The sequence below is a fragment of the Ranitomeya imitator genome, chromosome 3 (assembly GCF_032444005.1).
Source record: "Ranitomeya imitator isolate aRanImi1 chromosome 3, aRanImi1.pri, whole genome shotgun sequence".
NCBI lineage: Eukaryota > Metazoa > Chordata > Amphibia > Anura > Dendrobatidae > Ranitomeya > Ranitomeya imitator.
The window spans coordinates 12,129,148-12,151,257 of NC_091284.1; the positions used below are offsets into that span (position 1 = coordinate 12,129,148).

At 49.4% G+C, this 22,110-nt stretch overlaps 1 protein-coding gene across 2 annotated transcripts in view; it reads right to left on the reverse strand.

Moving 5' to 3' along the window:
* Nucleotides 1-22,110, reverse strand: part of LOC138672485 (RNA polymerase-associated protein LEO1-like) — a 233,266-nt gene that overhangs the window by 158,720 nt on the left and 52,436 nt on the right. The window contains exon 5 of one of the 2 annotated variants that reach the window (XM_069760500.1): nt 8,285-8,948. The exons of the other annotated variant lie outside the window; for it this stretch is intronic. Coding sequence (XP_069616601.1) covers nt 8,939-8,948 — 10 coding nt within the window. The 3' untranslated portion in view covers nt 8,285-8,938. Of the gene's footprint in view, nt 1-8,284; nt 8,949-22,110 lie in introns of those variants that run through there. 2 annotated transcript variants of the gene reach the window in all.

The following is a 22,110-nucleotide window of genomic DNA, read 5'->3' on the forward strand; positions in this document are numbered from 1 at the left end:
CCTTTCTAATGATACGCAGCACCCCCCTTGGTAGCGCTTCCCGTCTTCTGACATCATTGGTTGGCTACTTGCGCCTGTTCGTCCGCCCTGCCTGAATAAAATGCTCCTCGTTGTCTTAATTATTTTGACTGCGAGGGTGTGATTGATGGGCACGAGCAGTGCATATCTTCGCCTGTCTTAACTCATCTCCTTCCGCCTTCTTCAGACTGTGCAGCCTCATGGCCGCGGCATGCGAGAAGGGATCAGCAGAGGCCGCCCAGTCTGAAGCAGGTGTAAGGACGTGTGTGAGCGGCCAAAATATTTACTGCTCAAGGCCACGAATCCCAGCACCGCAGTGTGGCTTTATGAAAAGACACTGTGGGTCTGGGATTTATGGCCATCGTTAACCGCACCGGCCAACATGAAATGAGGTCATAAGATGGGCAGCGCTAACAGGGCATTGCCAAGGGATAACACAAGAGCGCAGACTCCTGTACAGCAAATAACAACGCTCAGGAAGCTGCGCCAAGCACCAAGGCGTTATTTTGGACACCTGTGCTGCGTCTCATCAAAAAACCAAGTCACGCATCCACTACAGTTTGACTGTAGAATGGGGTAAATTGTGTATGTCTTTCATTCAGCGTGTGCAAGTAGACAAATTAATAGAGCAACCTTTCACTTGTGCAGCATTAATACTGCACAAGGTGTGTCTCTTGTACTTTGTAACACCTGAGGGGGGGGTTAAAGGTTTCCTTTGAAATTGGTTCAACTAGGCTTCGGCCTACACTCTGCTCCTCTCCTCCTCCTCCTGCTTCAACACGGGCTCTAACATCGCAAGTTTTTGCCCGCAAGTGCTAGCTGCACAGATAAAAACACACGCCATTGTGTTAGTGGGGTTCAGCAACGCCAGCTGTTCCCCCAGTGTGTAGCCGGCAAAGTGTCCTGCAAACGCAACGCAGACACAAAGCTGCCTCCAGTGCAGGCTTCGGCCTACACTCATCTCCCCCTGCTTACCCTTTGCTCCAACACCGCTAGTTGGGGCTCTAGGAAGACAATCTTTAATAGGCAAGGCAACGCATCCGGGTTCCAGCACCGCCAGCTGGTTCTCGGCAGTGTTCTTGTCACAGGTACTCCCTCGTGCCAAGCCTGGTTTCAGCACCGTCAGCTGTTTCCGGGTTGTGTCAACTTCACTGAGACGCCTATGCTTGCCCCGTCGTGGGGCGGTCGAGTTAGCCAACTCCAGGGTGCCTCCAGTTTAGGAGCTTCCTATGTGGGCTGCGTGAACTGGTAGTCAAGGCTGGTTCTGTAGTGCCAGTAGGCCCAGCTCCCCCTGTAGGACTGTTGGGGTTCGGTAACTGCGGCTGCCTCGCGGCCTAGCTGTTCTCTCCTCTCCTGTGGGCCTTGGGGTCCACCACCTGGTTCCAGCACCGTCAGCTGGTTCCGGGCCGAGCCTTTGGCTTAGGTGCCTCCTCCTGGGTATCCGAGTTCCGCCAACGCCAGGCGGTCCTTGGTAGTGCTTTTAAGCGCGGGCACCTACAGCTTAGTAACCGGGTTCCAGCACCGTCAGCTGGTCCTCGGTCGTGCCATTGGCTCTTGCACACTGGGGCAACGCATCCGAGTTCCAGCAACGCCAGCTGGTTCTCGGCAGTGTTCTTGTCACAGGTACTCCCTCGTGCCAAGCCTGGTTTCAGCACCGTCAGCTGTTTCCGGGTTGTGTCAACTTCACTGAGACGCCTATGCTTGCCCCGTCGTGGGGCGGTCGAGTTAGCCAACTCCAGGGTGCCTCCAGTTTAGGAGCTTCCTATGTGGGCTGCGTGAACTGGTAGTCAAGGCTGGTTCTGTAGTGCCAGTAGGCCCAGCTCCCCCTGTAGGACTGTTGGGGTTCGGTAACTGCGGCTGCCTCGCGGCCTAGCTGTTCTCTCCTCTCCTGTGGGCCTTGGGGTCCACCACCTGGTTCCAGCACCGTCAGCTGGTTCCGGGCCGAGCCTTTGGCTAAGGTGCCTCCTCCTGGGTATCCGAGTTCCGCCAACGCCAGGCGGTCCTTGGTAGTGCTTTTAAGCGCGGGCACCTACAGCTTAGTAACCGGGTTCCAGCACCGTCAGCTGGTCCTCGGTCGTGCCATTGGCTCTTGCACACTGGGGCAACGCATCCGGGTTCCAGCACCGCCAGCTGGTTCTCGGCAGTGTTCTTGTCACAGGTACTCCCTCGTGCCAAGCCTGGTTTCAGCACCGTCAGCTGTTTCCGGGTTGTGTCAACTTCACTGAGACGCCTATGCTTGCCCCGTCGTGGGGCGGTCGAGTTAGCCAACTCCAGGGTGCCTCCAGTTTAGGAGCTTCCTATGTGGGCTGCGTGAACTGGTAGTCAAGGCTGGTTCTGTAGTGCCAGTAGGCCCAGCTCCCCCTGTAGGACTGTTGGGGTTCGGTAACTGCGGCTGCCTCGCGGCCTAGCTGTTCTCTCCTCTCCTGTGGGCCTTGGGGTCCACCACCTGGTTCCAGCACCGTCAGCTGGTTCCGGGCCGAGCCTTTGGCTAAGGTGCCTCCTCCTGGGTATCCGAGTTCCGCCAACGCCAGGCGGTCCTTGGTAGTGCTTTTAAGCGCGGGCACCTACAGCTTAGTAACCGGGTTCCAGCACCGTCAGCTGGTCCTCGGTCGTGCCATTGGCTCTTGCACACTGGGGCAACGCATCCGAGTTCCAGCACCGCCAGCTGGTTCTCGGCAGTGTTCTTGTCACAGGTACTCCCTCGTGCCAAGCCTGGTTTCAGCACCGTCAGCTGTTTCCGGGTTGTGTCAACTTCACTGAGACGCCTATGCTTGCCCCGTCGTGGGGCGGTCGAGTTAGCCAACTCCAGGGTGCCTCCAGTTTAGGAGCTTCCTATGTGGGCTGCGTGAACTGGTAGTCAAGGCTGGTTCTGTAGTGCCAGTAGGCCCAGCTCCCCCTGTAGGACTGTTGGGGTTCGGTAACTGCGGCTGCCTCGCGGCCTAGCTGTTCTCTCCTCTCCTGTGGGCCTTGGGGTCCACCACCTGGTTCCAGCACCGTCAGCTGGTTCCGGGCCGAGCCTTTGGCTAAGGTGCCTCCTCCTGGGTATCCGAGTTCCGCCAACGCCAGGCGGTCCTTGGTAGTGCTTTTAAGCGCGGGCACCTACAGCTTAGTAACCGGGTTCCAGCACCGTCAACTGGTCCTCGGTCGTGCCATTGGCTCTTGCACACTGGGGCAACGCATCCGAGTTCCAGCACCGCCAGCTGGTTCTCGGCAGTGTTCTTGTCACAGGTACTCCCTCGTGCCAAGCCTGGTTTCAGCACCGTCAGCTGTTTCCGGGTTGTGTCAACTTCACTGAGACGCCTATGCTTGCCCCGTCGTGGGGCGGTCGAGTTAGCCAACTCCAGGGTGCCTCCAGTTTAGGAGCTTCCTATGTGGGCTGCGTGAACTGGTAGTCAAGGCTGGTTCTGTAGTGCCAGTAGGCCCAGCTCCCCCTGTAGGACTGTTGGGGTTCGGTAACTGCGGCTGCCTCGCGGCCTAGCTGTTCTCTCCTCTCCTGTGGGCCTTGGGGTCCACCACCTGGTTCCAGCACCGTCAGCTGGTTCCGGGCCGAGCCTTTGGCTAAGGTGCCTCCTCCTGGGTATCCGAGTTCCGCCAACGCCAGGCGGTCCTTGGTAGTGCTTTTAAGCGCGGGCACCTACAGCTTAGTAACCGGGTTCCAGCACCGTCAGCTGGTCCTCGGTCGTGCCATTGGCTCTTGCACACTGGGGCAACGCATCCGAGTTCCAGCACCGCCAGCTGGTTCTCGGCAGTGTTCTTGTCACAGGTACTCCCTCGTGCCAAGCCTGGTTTCAGCACCGTCAGCTGTTTCCGGGTTGTGTCAACTTCACTGAGACGCCTATGCTTGCCCCGTCGTGGGGCGGTCGAGTTAGCCAACTCCAGGGTGCCTCCAGTTTAGGAGCTTCCTATGTGGGCTGCGTGAACTGGTAGTCAAGGCTGGTTCTGTAGTGCCAGTAGGCCCAGCTCCCCCTGTAGGACTGTTGGGGTTCGGTAACTGCGGCTGCCTCGCGGCCTAGCTGTTCTCTCCTCTCCTGTGGGCCTTGGGGTCCACCACCTGGTTCCAGCACCGTCAGCTGGTTCCGGGCCGAGCCTTTGGCTAAGGTGCCTCCTCCTGGGTATCCGAGTTCCGCCAACGCCAGGCGGTCCTTGGTAGTGCTTTTAAGCGCGGGCACCTACAGCTTAGTAACCGGGTTCCAGCACCGTCAGCTGGTCCTCGGTCGTGCCATTGGCTCTTGCACACTGGGGCAACGCATCCGGGTTCCAGCACCGCCAGCTGGTTCTCGGCAGTGTTCTTGTCACAGGTACTCCCTCGTGCCAAGCCTGGTTTCAGCACCGTCAGCTGTTTCCGGGTTGTGTCAACTTCACTGAGACGCCTATGCTTGCCCCGTCGTGGGGCGGTCGAGTTAGCCAACTCCAGGGTGCCTCCAGTTTAGGAGCTTCCTATGTGGGCTGCGTGAACTGGTAGTCAAGGCTGGTTCTGTAGTGCCAGTAGGCCCAGCTCCCCCTGTAGGACTGTTGGGGTTCGGTAACTGCGGCTGCCTCGCGGCCTAGCTGTTCTCTCCTCTCCTGTGGGCCTTGGGGTCCACCACCTGGTTCCAGCACCGTCAGCTGGTTCCGGGCCGAGCCTTTGGCTAAGGTGCCTCCTCCTGGGTATCCGAGTTCCGCCAACGCCAGGCGGTCCTTGGTAGTGCTTTTAAGCGCGGGCACCTACAGCTTAGTAACCGGGTTCCAGCACCGTCAGCTGGTCCTCGGTCGTGCCATTGGCTCTTGCACACTGGGGCAACGCATCCGAGTTCCAGCACCGCCAGCTGGTTCTCGGCAGTGTTCTTGTCACAGGTACTCCCTCGTGCCAAGCCTGGTTTCAGCACCGTCAGCTGTTTCCGGGTTGTGTCAACTTCACTGAGACGCCTATGCTTGCCCCGTCGTGGGGCGGTCGAGTTAGCCAACTCCAGGGTGCCTCCAGTTTAGGAGCTTCCTATGTGGGCTGCGTGAACTGGTAGTCAAGGCTGGTTCTGTAGTGCCAGTAGGCCCAGCTCCCCCTGTAGGACTGTTGGGGTTCGGTAACTGCGGCTGCCTCGCGGCCTAGCTGTTCTCTCCTCTCCTGTGGGCCTTGGGGTCCACCACCTGGTTCCAGCACCGTCAGCTGGTTCCGGGCCGAGCCTTTGGCTAAGGTGCCTCCTCCTGGGTATCCGAGTTCCGCCAACGCCAGGCGGTCCTTGGTAGTGCTTTTAAGCGCGGGCACCTACAGCTTAGTAACCGGGTTCCAGCACCGTCAGCTGGTCCTCGGTCGTGCCATTGGCTCTTGCACACTGGGGCAACGCATCCGAGTTCCAGCACCGCCAGCTGGTTCTCGGCAGTGTTCTTGTCACAGGTACTCCCTCGTGCCAAGCCTGGTTTCAGCACCGTCAGCTGTTTCCGGGTTGTGTCAACTTCACTGAGACGCCTATGCTTGCCCCGTCGTGGGGCGGTCGAGTTAGCCAACTCCAGGGTGCCTCCAGTTTAGGAGCTTCCTATGTGGGCTGCGTGAACTGGTAGTCAAGGCTGGTTCTGTAGTGCCAGTAGGCCCAGCTCCCCCTGTAGGACTGTTGGGGTTCGGTAACTGCGGCTGCCTCGCGGCCTAGCTGTTCTCTCCTCTCCTGTGGGCCTTCGGGTCCACCACCTGGTTCCAGCACCGTCAGCTGGTTCTCGGCAGTGTCTTTTGCTCTTGTACCTTCTGCTCCCCATCCTGGTTCCAGTACCGTCAGCTGGTTCCGGGCAGAGCCTTTGGCTTAGGTGCCTCCTTCTGGGTATCCAAGTTCCACCAATGTCAGGTGGTCCTTGGTAGTGCTTTCAGGCACGGGTACCTCCTGCTTAGTAACCGGGTTCCAGTAACGTCAGCTGGTCCTTGGTAGTTCCATTGGCTCTTGGACATTCGGCTACCCATCCGGGTTCCAGTACCGTCAGCTGGTTCTCGGCAGTGTCTTTTGCTCTTGTACCTTCTGCTCCCCATCCTGGTTCCAGTAACGTCATCTGGTTCCGGGCAGAGCCTTTGGCTTAGGTGCCTCCTTCTGGGTATCCGAGTTCCGCCAACGTCAGGCGGTCCTTGGTAGTGCTTTTTAGCACGGGTACCTCCTGCTTAGTAACCGGGTTCCAGTAACGTCAGCTGGTCCTCGGTAGTTCCATAGGCTCTTGAACCTTCGGGTAGCCATCCGAGTTCCAGTTCCATCAGCTGGTTCTTGGCATTTTCTCAGCCTTCTTGTACCTTCTGCTACATTTCCAAGTTGAAGACCCTAACGTCGACAACCCGGAAGACCACCCCGATGACGACGACCCGGAAGACCACCCCGATGACGACGACGACGACGACGGCGGAGACGACGACGGCTGAGACGACGACGGCGGAGATGACGACACTGGAGACGAAGACCCTGGAGACGACAACATGGAAGACCGAGAAGCAGAAGAACAAGAGGCTGCAGAACAAAGAGCAGAAGAACATTAAGCATAAGACTTAATATCAGAGCAAAAGATATTATCTAAATTATATGCAGAAGAAGACTAAGCAGTGTATGGGGGTGAGTCCGTTCCTCCTCGTGGTGCCCCTGGATAAAGCCTGATGCTGCAGGCCAAACTGAACGCGGACAAATGTAACTTTTGTGACTGGCAGAACGGAAGGTGTAATCTTCCAACTTTTATAGATAACAACTACGGGAATGCCTGTCACAAATGAGAATATGATGAAGAAGTAGAATAGGAAGAATAATAACAGTGGAATAAAAAGAATATGTAGAATAGGAAGAATAATAATAGTTGAAGAAAATGAATATGAAGAATGTAATAAAAAAAAAAATAGGTAGAAGATGAAGAAGAAGATGAATAAGGTGAAGAAGTTGATGTCAAGGATGCTGATGATGATGAAGATGAAAGTGTGGGAAAAGAAAAAAAAAAAAAAGAAAAAAAAGAAGGGGAAGGGCGTGGAATAGTGAAACATCAATATCTGACAAAATAAAAAAAATTTACATACTCAATATCTTTTTCAATCCGAACTTCTTTAAAAAAAAACAAAAAACATGCTATTCTATTTGATTGGACTAATCCTCATTGCCTTTAATGTCTCCGCCACCTCCCCCATACATCCTACATTATTCTTAGTTGTTTTCCTTCAGGTAGAATGAACCTACAAGGAAAGAAAGGGTTTATTTTAATTCCGATATTTTGGTCCCATTGACTTGCATTGGGATCGGGTATCGGTATCGGCGATATCCGATATTTTTTGAATATCGGCCGATCCAAACCGATACCGATACTTTCCGATATCGGAAGGTATCGCTCAACACTACTCAACACTAGTCATCACTATGCGCAGGCCGTCGAGTTTGACCTGTGCATTACACTAGTTCTGGACGCTGAGCCGACGCCGGCGACCTGAACACACTGGTCCACGTTATGTAAGATGTTATGGGGCTAATTGATGTGAACGAATTAATAAGTGTAAACACATCATGTATATGCAGCTGTATAATAAAAGGGTCCTGTGCTCATTTGGCTCTCACCCCTGATGAAGAGCCACAATCGGTGATACGTGTGGTGACTCTTATTGCTAAGATGGGATGGATCCATTTTTGGCCGCACTCGATCACTCTCATCTGATTATTTCATAGAAAAAACAAAAAATTGAGCTTCACTTAAAGGGAATCTGTCACCCCAAAAATGGCCTATAAAATAAGCCCACCGGCATCAGAGGCTTATCTCCAGCATTCTGTAATGCATTCTGTAATGCTGTAGATAAGCCCCCGATGTATCCTGAAAGATGAGAAAAAGAGGTTAGATTATACTCAACCAGGGGCGGTCCCGCTACGGTCCTGTCCGATTCGATGGGCGTCACCGTCCTGGTCCGGCGCCTCCTATCTTCTTACGATGACGTCCTCTTCTTGTCTTCTTGTCGCGGCTCCGGTGCAGGTGTACTGATCAGTCCTGTTGAGGGCAGAGCAAAGTACTGCAGTGCGCATGCGTCGGGAAAGGTCAGAGAGGTCCAGCACCTGCGCACTGCAGTACTCTCCTTTGCCCTCAACAGGACTGATCAGTACACCTGCACCGGAGCCATGGCAAGAAGACAAGAAGAGGACGTCATCGTAAGAAGATGGGAGTCCCCGAACCGCGACGCCCATCGGACCGGACCACACCAGGAGCGCCCCTAGGTGAGTATAATCTAACCTCTTTTTCTCATCTTTCAGTATACATCGGGGGCTTATCTACAGCATTTCTGATTGGTCGAGGCCGCCAGGCCTCGACCAATCAGCGACGGGCACAGTATCGACGTAGAAATCCTGCGTCTCTGATTGGTCGAGGCCGCCAGGCCTCGACCAATCAGCGACGGGCACAGCGACGATGATGTCATATAGGACGTAGACATCCTGCGTCGCTGATTGGTCGAAGCCGCCAGACCTCGACCAATCAGCAACGGGCACAGCGACGATGATGTCATAAAGGACGTAGAAATCCCACGTTTCTGATTCAGCGATGGGCACAGTATCGACGTAGATGTCATAATGGTTGCCATGGCGACGATGATGGCATAAAGGTTGCCTCGACCAATCAGCGACGGGCACAGTCTGCTGCGAATTCTGGAATCATCATTGTCCATATACTACGGGGACATGCATATTCTAGAATAGCCGATGCGTTAGAATCGGGCCACCATCTAGTTAAAAATATAGAGGTAAAAATCAATGGTTCACTTGACATGGAATGACCCAACTGCAGTAAGGTGCTTGAGTGCATATGGATAGAAATGTCCCTGAGACTGGGGAGAGATCACAGAGCAGAATCCCCTCCACTGTGCAGATACATGTAGCCAGTCACAAACAGTTCTATAATGTGATGCTCTGTTACATAGAGGTTGTCCTCTTCATCCCGTCCTCCTCTTCATCTCCTTTTCTTCTCTTCAAGATGATCTGTAAGGAAATGATAAGTTACAGAAGCCTGAATGTGATAAAGCTCCAGGAGAAGGAGGGGCTGGGGAAGGAAGGGTTAATGCCCGAGGGGTAGTAAGACCCTAGTAAGAATGGGGTAGAGGACATATATTACTCGCTAGTTCAGTCCTAGGATCAAATCCCACGTAGGACGACATCTGCGAGGAGTTCGTATGTTCTCCCTGCATTTGCCTGGTTTCTCAGTTTCCCCCTTTGCAGCGCTGTGGAATATGATGGCGCCTATAATAGCAGCAAAAATAATCGTACATGAACGCAGGGCCGGCTCCAGGTTTTTGAGGGCCCCGGGCGAAAGAGTCTCACTGGGCCCCCCCTTTAACACATACCACAATTCGTGAATCACAGATACGGCAGAGAAATATAGGTATAGTACAATTCCAGATTTCACTTCTTAAATGAGTGACAGCTATTGTAAATTCTACAGTACCATACAGCAGAGGGGCTTTATAGAAGTCATCCCCTTATTTGCCAATTTTTGTGACCTACTCCCTCTTCCTCAGTTACCAGTAGGCATTTTATTGTTAGCTGAACTTGCTGCAAAGAAAAAACTGCATACATTGAATATGACAATTTTTTAATGGAAAACTTTTTAGGCTCTGTGCACATGTTGCAGAATTGCTGCATAAATTTCCACGGTAATTCTGCAACTCCTGCCGCGGGTATATCGCATGCGGAATTGGTATGCGTTTTCCCGCTAAACACTAGCGTTTTACAAGCGTAATTAGCGTAATGCTAGCGTTTTCCAAACGATTTGTAGCATCACTTGGAAAACTGATTGACAGTGTTTGACAAGTGTGACCAACATTTGTACTATTGATGCGGCCTACGCAGCATCAATAGTAAAAAGATAGAACGTTAAAAAAATAAAAAATCATGATATTCTCACCTTCCGGCGTCCCCAACAGCCTTCCCGCTCCTCGCGATGCTCCGGTCCCAATAATGCATTGCAGCTATGACCCCAGATGAAGTAGCGGTCTCGCGAGACCGCTACGTCATCACAGGTCATTTTCGCACTGCATTATTGGGAATGAAAGCATCGCGAGGAGCGGGAAGGCTGCCGGGGACGCCGGAAGGTGAGAATATCATGATTTTTTATTTTAATTCTTTTTTTTTTCTAACAATTATATGGCTCCCAGGGCCTGGAGGAGAGTCTCCTCTCCTCCTCCCCGGGTACCAACCGCACATGATCCGCTTACTTCCCGCATGGTGGGCATAGCCACATGCGGAAAGTAAGCGGATCAATGCATTCCTATGTGTGCGGAATCCCCGCGATTCCGCACAAAGAATGAACATGCTGCGTTTTTTTCCAGAATGCGATTCCGCCACAGAAAAAAACGCAACGTGTGCACAAAAATTGCAGATTGCATTCTAATAATAGGATGCTTAATGTATGCGTTTTTTCTGCGTTTTTATAGAGAAATTTGCGGAAAAAACGCAAAAAATCCTGAACGTGTGCACACATCCTTAAAGTAAACATTAGAAAGTATTAACGTAGAACATTTGTAAAAGGGCAAAATGGGTTGCAGGCTGCAGCATCACAACACATCAGTATTCGTTGACCCATTGTTTTGAATTCACTGTCGATTTGTAGTGCTGATGACTGACCCCAATAAGTGACATGTGCAAAAATGTATACATACAGTACATGTACATGGCACACACACATACATACAGTACATGTACATATCGCACACACGTACATGGTACACACATACAGTACATGTTGCACACACGTACATGGCACACATGCATGGCGTATACATACAGTACATGTACATGGTTCACACATACAGTACATGTTGCACACATATACATTGCACATGTATATAGTATAAGGCACACACCTGTACATGGTACACACATACAGTACAGGTACATGGCACACATGTACAGGGCACACACACATACATACAGTACATGGAACATACGTATATAGAACACACATGTACATGGCACACACACATACATACATGGCACACACACATACATGGCACACACACACATAGATACATGGCACACACACATACAGTGCCTACAAGTAGTATTCAACCCCCTGCAGATTTAGCAGGTTTACACATTTGGAATTAACTTGGCATTGTGACATTTGGACTGTAGATCAGCCTGGAAATGTGAAATGCACTGCAGCAAAAAAGAATGTTATTTCTTTTTTTTTATTTTTATTTTTTTTTAAATTGTGAAAAGTCTTTTCAGAGGGTCATTTATTATTCAACCCCTCAACCCACCAGAATTCTGTTTGGTTCCCCTAAAGTATTAAGAAGTAGTTCAGGCACAAAGAACAATGAGCTTCACATGTTTGGATTAATTATTTCTTTTTCCAGCCTTTTCTGACTATTTAAGACCCTCCCCAAACTTGTGAACAGCACTCATACATGGTCAACATGGGAAAGACAAAGGAGCATTCCAAGGCCATCAGAGACAAGATCGTGGAGGGTCACAAGGCTGGCAAGGGGTACAAAACCCTTTCCAAGGAGTTGGGCCTACCTGTCTCCACTGTTGGGAGCATCATCCGGAAGTGGAAGGCTTATGGAACTACTGTTAGCCTTCCACGGCCTGGACAGCCTTTGAAAGTTTCCTCCCGTGCCGAGGCCAGGCTTGTCCGAAGAGTCAAGGCTAACCCAAGGACAACAAGGAAGGTTTCAGTCAATACCATAAGTAACGTACTCCACCGCAATGGTCTCCGTTCCAGACGAGCCCGTAAGGTACCTTTACTTTCAAAGCGTCATGTCAAGGCTCGTCTACAGTTTGCTCATAATCACTTGGAGGACTCTGAGACTGACTGGTTCAAGGTTCTCTGGTCTGGTGAGACCAAGATCGAGATCTTTGGTGCCAACCACACACGTGACGTTTGGAGACTGGATGGCACTGCATCCGGCCCCAAGAATACCATCCCTACAGTCAAGCATGGTGGTGGCAGCATCATGCTGTGGGGCTGTTTCTCAGCCAAGGGGCCTGGCCATTTGGTCCGCATCCATGGGAAGATGGATAGCACGGCCTACCTGGAGATTTTGGCCAAGAACCTCCGCTCCTCCATCAAGGATCTTAAGATGGGTCGTCATTTCATCTTCTAACAAGACAACGACCCAATGCACACAGCCAAGAAAACCAAGGCCTGGTTCAAGAGGCAAAAAATCAAGGTGTTGCAGTGGCCTAGTCAGTCTACTGACCTTAACCCAATTGAAAACTTGTGGAAGGAGCTCAAGATTAAAGTCCACATGAGACACCCAAAGAACCTAGATAACTTGGAGAAGATCTGCATGGAGGAGTGGGCCAAGATAACTCCAGAGACCTGTGCCGGCCTGATCAGGTCTTATAAAAGACGATTATTAGCTGTAATTGCAAGCAAAGGTTATTCCACAAAATATTAAACCTAGGGGTTGAATAATAATTGACCCACACTTTTATGTTTAAAATTTATAAAAATTTAACTGAGCAACAAAACTTTTTGGTTTGTAAGATTTATGCATCTGTTAATAAATCCTGCTCTTGTTTGAAGTTTGAAGGCTCTAACTTATTTACATCTTATTAAACCTGCTACCCATCACTCTCCTTCTTGGTCAAATAGCCCTTACACAGCCTGGAGATGTGTTTGGGGTCATTGTACTGTTGAAAAATAAATGATGGTCCAACTAAACGCAAACCGGATGGAATAGCATGCCGCTGCAAGATGCTGTGGTAGCCATGCTGGTTCAGTATGACTTCAATTTTAAATAAATCCCCAACAGTGTCACCAGCAAAGCCCCCCCACACCATCACACCTCCTCCTCCATGCTTCACGGTGGGCACCAGGCATGTAGAGTCCATCCGTTCACCTTTTCTGCATCGCACAAAGACACGGTGGTTGGAACCAAAGATCTCAAATTTGGACTCATCAGACCAAAGCACAGATTTCCACTGGTCTAATGTCCATTCCTTGTGTTCTTTCATCCAAACAAGTCTCTTCTGCTTGTTGCCTGTCCTTAGCAGTGGTTTCCTAGCAGCTATTTTACCATGAAGGCCTGCTGCACAAAGTCTCCTCTTAACAGTTGTTGTAGAGATTGTTGTGAATTCTGTGGCAGAGCTCCCTCCTGTGGTCACAAGTGGTACTTCGGCTGATTCTGTCTGTGAGCTTCCGTTGGTGGAGGAGAGTGGTACTGCGGCTTCTGAGTTTCCTTCCTCAGGTAATGTGGTGAAGTCGTTAGGTGCTGCTCTATTTAACTCCACCTGGTGCTCTGATCCTGGCCTCCAGTCAATGTTCTAGTATAGGACTTGCTTCCTCCTGGATCGTTCCTGTGGCCTGCTGCTCTGCATAGCTAAGTTCCGCTTTTGTTATTTTGTTTGCTGTTTTTTTCTGTCCAGCTTGCTTGTTTGTTTTTTCTTGCTTGCTGGAAGCTCTGGGACGCAGAGGGTGTACCTCCGTGCCGTTAGTTCGGTACGGAGGGTCTTTTTGCCCCCTTTGCGTGGTTGTTTGTAGGGTTTTGTGTTGACCGCAAAGTTACCTTTCCTATCCTCGCTCTGTTCAGAAAGTCGGGCCTCACTTTGCTAAATCTATTTCATCTCTACGTTTGTCTTTTCATCTTACTCACAGTCATTATATGTGGGGACTGCCTTTTCCTTTGGGGTATTTCTCTGAGGCAAGGTAGGCTTATTTTCTATCTTCAGGCTAGCTAGTTTCTCAGGCTGTGCCGAGTTGCATAGGGAGCGTTAGGCGCAATCCACGGCTGCCTCTAGTGTGTGTTGGAGAGGATTAGGGATTGCGGTCAGCAGAGTTTCCACGTCTCAGAGCTCGTTCTATGTTTTTGGGTTATTGTCAGGTCACTGTGTGTGCTCTGGCTTCTATGTCCATTTTGGTACTGAATTGCCTTATCATAACAGTACTGGAGGCCTAAAGTACTAATGATTCTCAATAGAGGGAAAAAAGAAGTTCTGAGACCTTTTTTTTTTCTCTGCACTGTGTTTTGCCTTTTTTTTCCCCTAGACATTTGGGTGGTTCAGGACACAGGTGTAGCGATGGACATTAAAGGTCTGTCTTCATGTGTGGATCAGCTCACGGCAAGAGTACAAAAGATTCAAGACACTATTGATCAGAAATATATGTTAGAACCTAGAATACCTATTCCTGATTTGTTTTTTGGAGATAGAACTAAGTTTCTGAGTTTCAAAAATAATTGTAAACTATTTCTGGCTTTGAAACCTCGCTCCTCTGGTGACCCAGTTCAACAAGTTAGGATCATTATTTGTTTTTTACGTGGCGACCCTCAGGACTGGGCATTTTCTCTTGCGCCAGGAGATCCTGCATTAGGTAATATTGTTGCGTTTTTCCTGGCGCTCGGATTGCTGTACGATGAACCTAATTCAGTGGATCAGGCAGAGAAAAATTTGCTGGCTCTGTGTCAGGCACAGGATGAGATAGAGGTATATTGTCAGAAATTTAGAAAGTGGTCCGTACTCACTCTATGGAATGAAGGTGCGCTCGCAGCTATTTTCAGAAAGGGTCTCTCTGAAGCCCTTAAGGATGTCATGGTGGGATTTCCTATGCCTGCTGGTCTGAATGAGTCTATGTCTTTGGCCATTCAGATCGGTCGACGCTTGCGTGAGCGTAAATCTATGCACCATTTGGCGGTATTATCTGAGCATAAACCTGAGCCTATGCAGTGCGATAGGACTTTGACCAGAGTTGAACGGCAAGAACACAGACGTCAGAATGGGCTGTGTTTCTACTGTGGTGATTCCACTCATGCTATCTCTGATTGTCCTAAACGCACTAAGCGGTTCGCTAGGTCTGCCACCATTGGTACAGTACAGTCAAAATTTCTTTTGTCCGTTACTTTGATCTGCTCTTTGTCATCCTATTCTGTCATGGCATTTGTGGATTCAGGCGCTGCCCTGAATTTGATGGACTTGGAGTATGCTAGGCGTTGTGGGTTTTTCTTGGAGCCCTTGCAGTGTCCTATTCCACTGAGAGGAATTGATGCTACGCCTTTGGCCAAGAATAAGCCTCAGTATTGGACCCAGCTGACCATGTTCATGGCTCCTGCACATCAGGAGGATATTCGCTTTCTGGTGTTGCATAATCTGCATGATGTGGCCGTGTTGGGGTTGCCATGGCTACAAGTCCATAATCCAGTATTAGATTGGAAATCCATGTCTGTGTCCAGCTGGGGTTGTCAGGGGGTACATGGTGATGTTCCATTCCTGTCTATTTCGTCATCCACCCCTTCTGAGGTCCCAGAGTTCTTGTCTGATTACCGGGATGTATTTGATGAGCCCAAGTCCGATGCCCTACCTCCGCATAGGGATTGTGATTGTGCTATCGATTTGATTCCTGGTAGTAAATTCCCAAAAGGTCGACTATTTAATTTGTCTGTGCCTGAGCACGCCGCTATGCGAAGTTATGTGAAGGATTCCTTGGAGAAGGGGCATATTCGCCCGTCATCGTCGCCATTAGGAGCAGGGTTCTTTTTTGTGGCCAAGAAGGATGGTTAGCTGATACCTTGTATAGATTACCGCCTTCTAAATAAGATCACGGTCAAATTTCAGTACCCCTTGCCGCTGTTATCTGATTTGTTTGCTCGGATTAAGGGGGCTAGTTGGTTCACCAAAATAGATCTTGGTGGTGCATATAATCTTGTGCGTATAAAGCGAGGCGATGAATGGATATCTGCATTTAATACGCCCGAGGGACATTTTGAATACCTAGTTATGCCATTCGGACTTGCCAATGCTCCATCAATGTTTCAGTCCTTTATGCATGACATCTTCCGAGAATACCTGGATAAATTCCTGATTGTGTACTTGGATGATATTTTGGTCTTCTCGGATGATTGGGAGTCTCATGTGAAGCAGGTCAGAATGGTGTTCCAGGTCCTGCGTGCTAATTCTTTGTTTGTGAAGGGATCAAAGTGTCTCTTTGGTGTTTAGAAGGTTTCATTTTTGGGGTTCATTTTTTCCCCTTCTACTATCGAGATGGATCCTGTTAAGGTCCAGGCCATCCATGATTGGACTCAGCCAACTTCTCTGAAGAGTCTGCAAAAGTTCCTGGGCTTTGCTAATTTTTATCGTCGCTTCATCTGCAATTTTTCTAGTATTGCTAAACCATTGACCGATTTGACCAAGAAGGGTGCTGATGTGGTCAATTGGTCTTCTGCTGCTGTGGAAGCTTTTCAAGAGTTGAAGCGTCGTTTTTCTTCTGCCCCTGTGTTATGTCAGCCAGATGTTTCGCTTCCGTTCCAGGTCGAGGTTGAAGCTTCTGAAATTGGAGCGGGGGCTGTTTTGTCGCAGAGAAGTTCTGATTGCTCGGTGATGAAACCATGCGCCTTCTTTTCCAGGAAGTTTTCGCCTGCTGAGCGAAATTATGATGTTGGCAATCGAGAGTTGCTGGCCATGAAGTGGGCATTCGAGGAGTGGCGTCATTGGCTTGAAGGAGCTAAGCATCGCGTGGTGGTCTTGACTGATCATAAGAACTTGACTTATCTCGAGTCTGCCAAACGGTTGAATCCTAGACAGGCTCGCTGGTCGCTGTTTTTCTCCCGTTTCGACTTTGTGGTTTCGTACCTTCCGGGCTCTAAAAATGTGAAGGCGGATGCCCTGTCTAGGAGTTTTGTGCCCCACTCTCCGGGTTTATCTGAGCCGGTGGGTATTCTCAAAGAGGGAGTAATTGTGTCTGCCATCTCCCCTGATTTGCGGCGGGTGCTGCAAAAATTTCAGGCTAATAAACCTGATCGTTGCCCAGCGGAGAAACTGTTTGTCCCTGATAGGTGGACGAATAGAGTTATCTCTGAGGTTCATTGTTCGGTGTTGGCTGGTCATCCTGGAATCTTTGGTACCAGAGAGTTAGTGGCTAGATCCTTTTGGTGGCCATCTCTGTCACGGGATGTGCGTTCTTTTGTGCAGTCCTGTGGGATTTGTGCTCGGGCTAAGCCCTGATGTTCTCGTGCCAGTGGGTTGCTTTTGCCCTTGCCGGTCCCGAAGAGGCCTTGGACACATATCTCTATGGATTTTATTTCAGATCTTCCCGTCTCTCAAAAAATGTCAGTCATTTGGGTGGTTTGTGATCGCTTCTCTAAGATGGTACATTTGGTACCCTTGTCTAAATTACCTTCCTCCTCTGATTTGGTGCCATTGTTCTTCCAGCATGTGGTTCATTTACATGGCATTCCGGAGAATATCGTTTCTGACAGAGGTTCCCAGTTTGCTTCAAGGTTTTGGCGAGCCTTTTGTGCTAGGATGGGCATTGACTTGTCTTTTTCCTCGGCTTTCCATCCTCAGACTAATGGCCAGACCGAACGAACCAATCAGACCTTGGAAACATATCTGAGATGCTTTGTTTTTGCTGATCAGGGTGACTGGGTGTCCTTTTTGCCTTTGGCTGAGTTCGCCCTTAATAATCGGGCTAGCTCGGCTACCTTGGTTTCGCCGTTTTTCCGCAACTCTGGGTTCCATCCTCGTTTCTCTTCAGGGCAGGTTGAGTCTTCGGACTGTCCTGGTGTGGATACTGTGGTGGACAGGTTGCAGCAGATCTGGACTAATGTAGTGGACAATTTGACCTTGTCCCAGGAGAAGGCTCAACGTTTTGCTAATCGCAGACGCTGTGTGGGTCCCCGACTTCGTGTTGGGGATTTGGTTTGGTTGTCATCTCGTCATATTCCTATGAAGGTTTCCTCTCCTAAATTTAAGCCTCGTTTCATTGGTCCATATAGGATTTCTGAGGTTCTTAATCCTGTATCTTTTCGTTTGACCCTTCCAGATTCTTTTTCCATCCATAACGTATTCCATAGGTCATTGTTGCGGAGATACGTGGCACCTATGGTTCCATCTGTTGATCCTCCTGCCCCGGTTTTGGTGGAGGGGGAGTTGGAGTATATTGTGGAGAAGATTTTGGATTCTCGTGTTTCGAGACGGAAACTCCAGTATCTGGTTAAGTGGAAGGGTTATGCTCAGGAAGATAATTCCTGGGTCTTTGCCTCTGATGTCCATGCTCCCGATCTTGTTCGTGCCTTTCATATGGCTCATCCTGGTTGTCCTGGGGGCTCTGGTGAGGGTTCGGTGACCCCTCCTCAAGGGGGGGTACTGTTGTGAATTCTGTGGCAGAGCTCCCTCCTGTGGTCACAAGTGGTACTTCGGCTGATTCTGTCTGTGAGCTTCCGTTGGTGGAGGAGAGTGGTACTGCGGCTTCTGAGTTTCCTTCCTCAGGTAATGTGGTGAAGTCGTTAGGTGCTGCTCTATTTAACTCCACCTGGTGCTCTGATCCTGGCCTCCAGTCAATGTTCTAGTATAGGACTTGCTTCCTCCTGGATCGTTCCTGTGGCCTGCTGCTCTGCATAGCTAAGTTCCGCTTTTGTTATTTTGTTTGCTGTTTTTTTCTGTCCAGCTTGCTTGTTTGTTTTTTCTTGCTTGCTGGAAGCTCTGGGACGCAGAGGGTGTACCTCCGTGCCATTAGTTCGGTACGGAGGGTCTTTTTGCCCCCTTTGCGTGGTTGCTTGTAGGGTTTTGTGTTGACCGCAAAGTTACCTTTCCTATCCTCGCTCTGTTCAGAAAGTCGGGCCTCACTTTGCTAAATCTATTTCATCTCTACGTTTGTCTTTTCATCTTACTCACAGTCATTATATGTGGGGGCTGCCTTTTCCTTTGGGGTATTTCTCTGAGGCAAGGTAGGCTTATTTTCTATCTTCAGGCTAGCTAGTTTCTCAGGCTGTGCCGAGTTGCATAGGGAGCGTTAGGCGCAATCCACGGCTGCCTCTAGTGTGTGTTGGAGAGGATTAGGGATTGCGGTCAGCAGAGTTTCCACGTCTCAGAGCTCGTTCTATGTTTTTGGGTTATTGTCAGGTCACTGTGTGTGCTCTGGCTTCTATGTCCATTGTGGTACTGAATTGCCTTATCATAACAGAGATGTGTCTGCTGCTAGAGCTCTGTGTGGCATTGACCTGGTCTCTAATCTGAGCTGCTGTTAACCTGCGATTTCTGAGGCTGGTGACTCGGATAAACTTATCCTCAGAAGCAGAGGTGACTCTTGGTCTTCCTTTCCTGGGGCGGTCCTCATGTGAGCCAGTTTCTTTGTAGCGTTTGATGATTTTTGCCACAGCACTTGGGGACACTTTCAAAGTTTTCCCAATTTTGCAGACTGACTGACCTTCATTTCTTAAAGTAACGATGACCACTCGTTTTTCTTTACTTAGCTGCTTTTTTATTGCCATAATACAAATTCTAACAGTCTATTCAGTAGGACTATCAGCTGTGTATCCACCAGACTTCTGCTCAACACAACTGATGGTCCCAACCTCATTTATAAGGCAAGACATCCCACTTATTAAACCTGACAGGGCACACCTGTGAAGTGAAAACCATTCCCTGTGACTACCTCTTGAAGATCATCAAGAGAATGCCAAGAGTGTGCAAAGCAGTCATCAAAGCAAAAGGTGGCTACTTTGAGGAACCTAGAATATAAGACATAATTTCAGTTGTTTCACACTTTTTTGTTAAGTATATAATTCCACATGTGTTAATTCATAGTTTTGATGCCTTCAGTGTGAATGTACAATTTTCATAGTCATGAAAATACAGAAAAATATTTAAATGAGAAGGTGTGCCCATACTTTTGGTCTGTACTGTATATATATGCAGCGCCCCAGAGATCTGGTCGTTGCAGTATGGCCCCAAGGCGAGTAGCGGTACGTCCGATGGCACTGAGGAGTTCTACTGACCAGATATCACCAGCACACATTACACTTCACACTCCGGCCACTAGGGGGAGAAAAAGGCTTTATTTATTGGGCCACTCCTCACACTGGTAAAACTAGGGGTTGGATAGGAAGTTAGATCAGAAGCTGACTGGGTTGGATTCAGGCAGCATCCCTTAGCCGGGGGTGCTGCAGGGAGAAGATTCAGGGGGGTCCCTGGCAGGCGTGGGAACCTGGCAGGTACCTAGCGAACAGAACAGAACATTACGGAACCGCGCCTGCACTACCTTGCGGCGGTATCCTAAGAAAGAGACACGAACCGAAGGATATTGTGGAACAGTGAGAAACGAGATCAGCACAATGAGAACCAGTAGGAGTCGTGCCCCGAGAACGGCAACATCCTACTGAGGCGTGTAGCCGGTGGCCGGAACACCGAGGAAGTAACTGACTCTATGCCTTACTTCAAACTCCGCAGTACAGTTAATTATAGGTTAACTGTCTACCTTAATTTACCTACGCAGACATAGGGGGCAACGCGTGGAGAGGGGCGTCTCTAGGGTCCCGAAAGAGCTCCAAGCCTTCCCGTCAAACGGGTGCGTCCTAGCCATAACATACCTGGGGGACGAGAAACTAGAAACATCTGGAACGAAAGAGAAAGAATTAGAAAGAACTAGAACGAACGAAAACAGAACCTTACTGGGAAGTCCTGGGGACATACTTCACCTGTGGGAAGTTACACCAGCTAGCTGCCATCACATCACCCCAGTGGACCCCAAGCAGCGTCGGTCACCCTGACCGAACATCACAGGTGGCGTCACGAAACCTTGACAGACTCCTATCACCTTTCATTGGACGCCCCTTAGCAGGGTCACGGACCGGGTCCAGCCACCGTGACATCCCCAGAACGGAGCCAGCAGAGGACCGGTACCGAGTAACCCGTTGCCCTGCGTCTGGGGGTGCTCCAACTATATATATATATATATATATATATATATATATATAATAGAAAAAAAGGAACAGCACAACTATAATACTTATCTTCAGGTGCAGGGCCTCAAGCATCCAGTCCAGCGATTGCACCAAGTTTACAGACACTCAAAAAAGAGGCAGCACTCCATAGTTTAAGTGAAAAATGTGGAAGGTTTAATCGGCCCACATAACCGGGCGACGTTTCAGCTCCATCTGAGCCTTTATTAAGGCTTGATAAAGGCTCAGATGGAGCTGAAACGTTGCCCGGTTATGTGGGTCGATTAAACCTTCCACATTTTTCACTTAAACTATGGAGTGCTGCCTCTTTTTTGAGTGATTATATATATATATATATATATATATATATATATATATATACAGTGGGGCAAAAAAGTATTTAGTCAGTCAGCAATAGTGCAAGTTCCACCACTTAAAAAGATGAGAGGCGTCTGTAATTTACATCATAGGTAGACCTCAACTATGGGAGACAAACTGAGAAAAAAAAATCCAGAAAATCACATTGTCTGCTTTTTAACATTTTATTTGCATATTATGGTGGAAAATAAGTATTTGGTCAGAAACAAAATTTCATCTCAATACTTTGTAATATATCCTTTGTTGGCAATGACAGAGGTCAAACGTTTTCTGTAAGTCTTCACAAGGTTGCCACACACTGTTGTTGGTATGTTGGCCCATTCCTCCATGCAGATCTCCTCTAAAGCAGTGATGTTTTTGGCTTTTCGCTTGGCAACACGGACTTTCAACTCCCTCCAAAGGTTTTCTATAGGGTTGAGATCTGGAGACTGGCTAGGCCACTCCAGGACCTTCATATGCTTCTTACGAAGCCACTCCTTCGTTGCTCTGGCGGTGTGCTTTGGATCATTGTCATGTTGAAAGACCCAGCCACGTTTCATCTTCAATGCCCTTGCTGATGGAAGGAGGTTTGCACTCAAAATCTCACGATACATGGCCCCATTCATTCTTTCATGTACCCGGATCAGTCGTCCTGGCCCCTTTGCAGAGAAACAGCCCCAAAGCATGATGTTTCCACCACCATGCTTTACAGTAGGTATGGTGTTTGATGGATGCAACTCAGTATTCTTTTTCCTCCAAACACGACAAGTTGTGTTTCTACCAAACAGTTCCAGTTTGGTTTCATCAGACCATAGGACATTCTCCCCAAACTCCTCTGGATCATCCAAATGCTCTCTAGCAAACTTCAGACGGGCCCAGACATGTACTGGCTTAAGCAGTGGGATACGTCTGGCACTGCAGGATCTGAGTCCATGGTGGCGTAGTGTGTTACTTATGGTAGGCCTTGTTACATTGGTCCCAGCTCTCTGCAGTTCATTCACTAGGTCCCCCCGCGTGGTTCTGGGATTTTTGCTCACCGTTCTTGTGATCATTCTGACCCCACGGGGTGGGATTTTGCGTGGAGCCCCAGATCGAGGGAGATTATCAGTGGTCTTGTATGTCTTCCATTT